At 40.3% G+C, this 7,138-nt stretch overlaps 1 protein-coding gene across 1 annotated transcript; it reads right to left on the reverse strand.

Moving 5' to 3' along the window:
* Positions 1-1,156: 1,156 nt before the first annotated feature.
* Positions 1,157-3,675, reverse strand: LOC143848774 (tubulin alpha chain-like). Its single transcript, XM_077357822.1, has 4 exons — positions 3,429-3,675; positions 2,567-2,801; positions 2,095-2,465; positions 1,157-2,002 (listed from the first exon to the last, which is right to left on the reverse strand). Exons 1-4 carry the CDS (start codon positions 3,519-3,521, stop codon positions 1,346-1,348), a joined length of 1,356 nt encoding a protein of 451 aa, XP_077213937.1. The 5' UTR covers positions 3,522-3,675; the 3' UTR covers positions 1,157-1,345.
* Positions 3,676-7,138: the final 3,463 nt, after the last annotated feature.

A 7,138-nucleotide genomic window follows, 5' to 3' on the forward strand; every position in this document is an offset into this window, starting at 1 on the left:
TCATTAATTGTAACCGAATTTACTTTTTCAACTGATTTTAAACGGTTTCACTCAATGACGTGGAACCAATCAAGGGCCCTTTTTTTAGCTCTTTATGCAAGGGCTCCATTGAATCTATCACTCTTCTTAATGATCAACATGGCCATGTTTTCCACATGGCATAATGATCAACCAGATAACAAGCCAAATTTAGAGCCAGAGCATGAGCCAAATCTTTTTGTTTTTCAGCTTCATATTAATGTTTCTATTTCCATGTTTCACCTGAAGTCCATTGTCCAAGTTTACCCTTGTTGGGATTGCACTGCCTATCTTGCACAATCAGCCATAGAAATCACAAGACAGACAGGTGTGAAAGCATTATTTATCGGTTAGCACCCACAAAGAATAAATAAATTAAGAGGTAACAAAAAACAAGCATCTGAATCAGTGATTGCCTTTTGTGTTTTGCAGAGGATGATGATCTGGTTTTTAAGGACTCGGGCACATTTTTCCTACAATTGCAGCATTCACGCTCAAGCAACAAACAAATGAAGTGTTCAATAAGTAGAAGAGCTATGGCTATCTAAAGTTCCCACAAATTCCATTGCAGCATTCTCAAGATGTTGGATTTGCCCTTCCTATCTACCCACTGAATTCACCAAGTAATAGTTTGATTACATATCTTAGATTTTCAGGTGAAAAACCTGCAAAAATGAGATATTTGTTCTGAAGAAATCAAAAGACAGCTAATGAGTGAATTATTTAGATTCAAGACATACACAAAAACTGGTGTCTGAGTTGATTGCGTTTTTTGTTATCTAGAGAATGAAATGCTTGCCCAACTCGAGTATCCTGGGTGTGCATGGATTACGCAAGCTGGGGTGATTGCATTTTTTGTGTTGAAAAGAAGGCTTGCTTTCAATCAGCCATAGAAATCAAAAGATAGCTATGAATGAATTATTTATCTTTAAGCCAAACACAAAAAACCAGTGTCTGAATCAAGTGAAATGCTTGCCTCCCAACTTAAGTATCCTGGCTAAGCTGGGGGTGCTATTCATTTGGAAGGACTTATAAAATGTTAGAGCACATTTTCGTCTAGAAATGCTAAGGATTAAGCAAGCTTGGGTGTGATATATAATGTAACTTACGCTCAAAATGATAATTGGAAAATCATTAAAGGAACAAACATCACTTTAATTCATTTAAGTAGGAGAGTTCAACATGCCGGGGGAACAAAACATGTAAACCTACTACATATGCTATAAAAACCTACTGCTACACTACCACTTCTAGTCTGGACCAAGGAATCCATTAGTTATGAATCCAAGTAAAAAGGGAAACCACAAGACACCCATATGTCGAACATCTAGTACTCATCGCCTTCATCGTCCTCTCCTCCTTCAGCCGACTCCTCTCCAACTTCCTCATAATCCTTCTCAAGTGCTGCCAAGTCCTCCCGAGCTTCAGAAAATTCTCCTTCCTCCATTCCCTCACCAACATACCAGTGAACAAATGCTCGCTTAGCATACATGAGATCAAACTTATGATCAATCCTCGAGAAAACCTCTGCAACACTAGTCGAGTTAGAAATCATACAAACAGCCCTCTGAACTTTAGCCAAATCCCCACCAGGAACCACAGTAGGTGGCTGATAGTTAATTCCACATTTAAATCCTGTCGGGCACCAGTCCACGAACTGAATAGTCCTCTTCGTCTTGATAGTCGCCACTGCGGCATTCACATCCTTGGGAACCACATCACCTCTATACATCAAACAACAAGCCATGTATTTCCCATGGCGAGGATCACATTTTGCCATCATGGAGGATGGCTCAAATGCACTGTTAGTTATTTCTGAAACTGACAATTGTTCATGGTATGCTTTCTCTGCAGATATCACAGGAGCATAGGAAGAAAGCATGAAGTGAATACGTGGGTACGGAACCAGATTAGTCTGAAACTCAGTGACATCCACATTGAGGGCACCATCAAAACGTAACGATGCTGTTAATGAAGAAATAACCTACAAAATGCCCAACACATAACACTCAGCCCAAAAAAACACAAATATGATGCACAATTTCTATTGAGGAATAGTTAAAAACTTTGAATTACCTGTGATACAAGCCTGTTAAGGTTAGTATAAGTAGGCCTTTCAATGTCTAATGATCTTCTACAGATATCATAGATGGCCTCATTGTCAAGGAGAACAGATACATCTGTGTGCTCCAAAAGAGAATGTGTTGATAGGACACTGTTATAGGGCTCAACTACAGAGGTTGAGACTTGTGGTGAAGGGTAAACAGTAAACCCAAGCTTTGATTTCTTCCCATAATCAACAGATAATCTTTCCAACAGTAAAGATCCAAGCCCAGAACCAGTTCCACCACCAACAGCATGAAAAACCAAAAACCCTTGTAAACCAGTACAGTTGTCCGCGAGCTTACGGATGCGGTCAAGACAAAGATCCACAATCTCTTTACCAACTGTCAAAAACCACAGAACACAAAATAGCATTTGAATTGAGGCCTTATCAAGAACAGAACTAATGATTTTGTTTGTTAATAACAGAGCTTAGAGATTTTACTTGTGTAATGGCCTCTGGCAAAGTTATTTGCTGCATCTTCTTTGCCGCTGATAAGTTGCTCCGGGTGGAACAATTGACGGTATGTTCCCGTCCTCACTTCGTCTATCACTGTAGGTTCAAGATCAAGGAAAACAGCACGGGGTACGTGTTTCCCTGCTCCTGTTTCGCTAAAGAACGTGTTGAATGCATCATCTCCTCCACCAACGGTTTTGTCACTGGGCATTTGACCATCAGGCTACAAAGAAAATTAAGGTTTTGAGTAAAGAACAAAAACCCAGAGAGGGAAACCCAAGAAAGATACAAGGGTAGATCATCAAAACAAGGGTCACAAATATCAAAACAGGTGAGGAAAAAGAATGAAAAACCCCTACAAGGCCACAAGATAAATCAAAATGTCTACGTAAAAATGGACAAAAACAAATTTAATGCGCATTTTTAAAGTACAAAAATGAACGTCCTTGAAATTTGTTTTTACACCGATTTAACGTCAAAGAAAGGGAGACTAAAAAGATTGAAAACCTAGAAAGGAGAACCCAAGAAAGATACATTAGCCGATCATCAAAAACTAGGGTTAAAAATATCCGAAAACAGATCAGCGAAAAGATTGAAAATTTCTACTAGGATACAGGATAGATCGAAATTTCGAAGTAAATAATGAAAACCCAACAAAGATGCAGTAGAGGATCCACAAAAACCAGGGTTACGAATATCAAAACATTTCAGGAGAAAGAATGAAAACCATAATAAAAACAAAACAAAGGGAATATATCTCAAAAACCAGTTTAACAAGAGATGAAATGAACGAAAAAACAAAAGGAGGATTAAAAGGTATTGAAATCATTTCCCAAGGTTTATTGCTCACCTGGATGCCATGTTCAAGGCAGTAAAGCTCCCAACAGGCATTTCCAACCTGGATTCCGGCCTGGCCAATGTGGATTGAGATGCACTCTCTCATTTTCTTTTTCTTCGTTTCACAGAGAGAGAGAGAGAGAGAGAGAGAGAGAGAGAGAGAGAGAGAGGGCTCGCTTAGACGTATGCAAAGACGCCTTTGGCGAGAGAAAAAGCAGAGGATAGGGATGAGGGGCAGGGGGAATGAAGGAGGTCTTATTTGTAGAAGAAAGAAGGTCGTGGAATTAGCCGTTAGAGACGGACAACATTATAAATCAGTTTACATTTTTAAACTTTCCAGCTGGCGTCAACCGTTTGAAATTCGAAATTTGAAATTCGAATTTATGGCGGTATGTCATGCATGTCACATGCATGATGATCGAAAGGGACTCGAATAAGGAAAGATGACGTGGCTGAGGGGTGCATACATGGAATGTAATAAGTTGGAATCCCAAAGCCTTCCCATTCCAGGGTTGTTTGGATGATTTAGAAAGAGAGAGGAAGGAAAACCCGTACAGGTGTGGCTATTTTGCTTAAAGTCTTTGGTAGGGGTGCAAGTTCAGCCCTGACCCGCCCTGAGCCAGAACAGGGTCTGGGTTTTCCAACCCTGAGGGAGGGTCAGGGTTCATTTTTTAGGCCCTGACTCAGAGTCGGATTGGGTTCTGGGTTAATGCCTCGGGTCACCTTGACCCAGCCCGACCCTAAGTTTTCTATTATAGAATTGAATCCTGCATGTTTCTTTTGCTAATGTTTTCTATTATCTTGGATTGATGTTTCTTTAGATTATTATTGTTAATTGTCTCTGTTGTCCGTCATGTTGTTGAATTCATATTTTTCTTGGAGAAAATCTCAGTAAAAATTAAAATTAGCATATGAGAGGAGCTGCAATCAGTGATTTCATGCAAAAATCTATCCTTGTCGAGCTTTCTTTCTTATTGAGCTTCCTTTTCTTTCTTGAGCTTTCCTTTGTGCTGAAGTTTCCAAAACCCATGTTTTAGTTGAGAAATTAGACAGTGTAAGGGTGGTACCCTTGCCGTATTGTTGTAACTTGTAAAGCCCTTAGTACGGTACGGTGGAGGTACCACCCTTGATATTTTTGATTCAACAACAGCTCACTTTTTGAGAAGGGGGCTACAATCAGGGGTGCAACTTGGGTCGGGCTCAACCCGAACCTGACGGGTTCAACTCGATTTTGGCTCGGGTTGGGTTGGCATTTTCCCGGGTTGGTTTGGGTTACGGTTGGGAAAAGCCAACCTGATTTAATTTCGAGTTAGGTTAGGGTTGAGGCCTTGTCAACCCAACCCAAACCCGAACCTAACCTCAGTCCTTTAATTTTAGGGAAATGTTATCAGCTATTTTGATGAGGGCACTCCTCACTTTATTAAAAGTACGGTATGGCCCGCACCATAGGATGATCCAAACCATCCATTAGTTTGGCCACAGCCTAAATTGGTTGTGCCCCAAAAATCATTTCCATAGGTTGATCCTAACCCTCTAACATTCAGATCCTAACCCTAATAGGTTGTGCCCCAAAAATGTTAGATGGTTGATCCTAATCCTCTATAGATCGGGGGGTTAGGATCAACCTATGTAAATAAATTTTGGGGCACAACCTATTTAGGTCGTGGTCCATCTAATGGACGGTTTGGATCATCCTATGGTGCGGGCCATACCGTACTTTTAATAAAGTGAGTGAGGGGTGCCCTCATCAAAATACAGTAGTGCTGAACCCGAACCGAACTCGATTTGGAGGCGGGTTGGGTTAGGGTTCACAATTTCTCAACTTGAGGCTCGGGTTAAGTGAGGCTCGGGTTAGGGTTGAGGGAATGCTATCTCAGGTTGGGTTAGGGTTGGCCTCAACCCGACCCGAGTTGCACCCCTACCTACCGTACTGTTGTAAGGCCTTACACCATATAATTTCTCGTTTTGAAGATACTCAAGCCCAGGCTCTCATGCGAGTTTTGCTTTTGTCACGTAGGGGAAATGATATATTCGCCCCTTTCTTCCACGGCCACCCCCTTGCAGTGTAAAAAGAGGAGTACACCAAATGTGGGGTGTAAAATTGTTGGGACCCACCTTATACAAATGCTTGGGCGTAGATCAGATCGTGAGATTCACCTTGTCAAAACATGTGTGAAATGGCAGGCCCCACCCTTTCAAAACATTAGGTTTAGATTGGTGGGGTGGGCTCCGCCCTATGTACGAGTTTCGATGGAGATGAGACTGACCCCATCAAAACATGAGATAAAAAGGTTTTTCCCTCTCCATCTTGTCACATAGCTTCGTTTCCTTTCTTTCGTGGAATACCTAGTTGTTGTGCTCTTGCAAGTAGGGCTGCAACTCGAGCCGGGTTTTACCCGACCAGACCCGAAAATACCCTGGGTTGGGTTAAGGTTTCATGGGTTTCGGGTCGAGCCGGGTTTAGCATTCAAAAGCCCGCATGAATCTTGGGTCAAGCCGGGTTTGAAGGGGCCCGACCCGAGTTACATAAGTTATAGTATGTACATTTTTTTTAATTGTTAGTTAAAAGTTAAAAGTGAAAACCCACGCACCCACTGTTACTGTATGTGAGTGTAATTTCTGCTTCTATGAGTTGAGTTGATTCAAGTGTTTGATTCAGCATTGTTTGATTGTAATTACAACATTGTTTGATTACAGCATTGTTTGATTCAAGTGTAATGTGAGTGTAATTACATCACTGTTTGATTCAAGTGTAATGTGAGTGTAATTTCTGCTTCTATGAGTTGAGTTGCCTTGCCAAACAAGAATTTTCCTTTAAAAATTGCGTCAACGTGAAAAAACCCGACCCGACCCGAATCGACCCGAGATTTATCATGGGTAGGGCCGGGTTTGGGAATCGTGGTTTTGCGGAAAAAAAACCCGACCTGACCCGACCCGAGATATTTCTCGGGTAGGGTTGGGTTCTCCAAAACCCGACCCGCCCGACCCGAGTTGCAGCCCTACTTGCAAGGCCACCCTTTACATTATCATTTCTATAAATATTTTTTATTAAAATGTGGACCAATATCAACCAAACTGTACAGTTAATTCTAAAAAATTGAAGGGTAAAAAATTCAGGAAAAAGTATTTTCTTAGAAAAAACTTTCCCTAAAAAATGACTTCACCACCGTTTACTTAACTTATTTGCTAAATTTTTTTTAATCCTGGGTTAAAATTTTCTTTAAAAATGAGAATACACCCCTATTTCAGAACTGAAAAGATCCTTCAACACCCCCTATTTCATTGAAAATAACCAGAATACCCTATCTGACGGAAAATGATCAAAATACATCTATCTCATCAGAAAATGACCAAATTGCCCTTATTTAATATATCTACCCTTTATGCCAATCTACCTTCAAATTCGCTAATCATGCAGGTTTTACCTTTGGCTAATTTATTTGGTTCAATTTTTCAAATGAAATTTAGGACTGATCTTTCACCTCATATCTTCTATTCATGCGTTTTCCTTTTTCTTAATTTCTTAACTCTAATCTACCAATATATTGTAGTCTTCATTGATTTCAATTATGCCAAAACTGAGAAAATAGACCTTAAGAGATTCGACTAGAATTCATAGAGGCTTGTTGATTTAGATGTACTTCAAATCAATTCCGTTAATTGGAAAATTACGACCTGCAAATTTCATAGAATTACTCTCAAGGTCTAATGAGAATCCAAGTA

This window comes from Tasmannia lanceolata, unplaced genomic scaffold, assembly GCF_043159265.1.
Source record: "Tasmannia lanceolata isolate RefF3 unplaced genomic scaffold, GAP_Taslan_0.1 ptg000016l, whole genome shotgun sequence".
In the NCBI taxonomy this organism is placed as follows: domain Eukaryota; kingdom Viridiplantae; phylum Streptophyta; class Magnoliopsida; order Canellales; family Winteraceae; genus Tasmannia; species Tasmannia lanceolata.

Excerpts from the sequence above, each read along its gene's own strand:
- LOC143848774 (XM_077357822.1), bottom strand. The coding sequence starts at position 3,521 with ATGAGAGAGTGCATCTCAATCCACATTGGCCAGGCCGGAATCCAGGTT. Across the intron at positions 2,802-3,428 it reads GCCTTGAACATGGCATCCAG|CCTGATGGTCAAATGCCCAG; the intron begins GTGAGCAATAAA and ends TTTTCTTTGTAG. Across the intron at positions 2,003-2,094 it reads TTAACAGGCTTGTATCACAG|GTTATTTCTTCATTAACAGC; the intron begins GTAATTCAAAGT and ends GGCATTTTGTAG.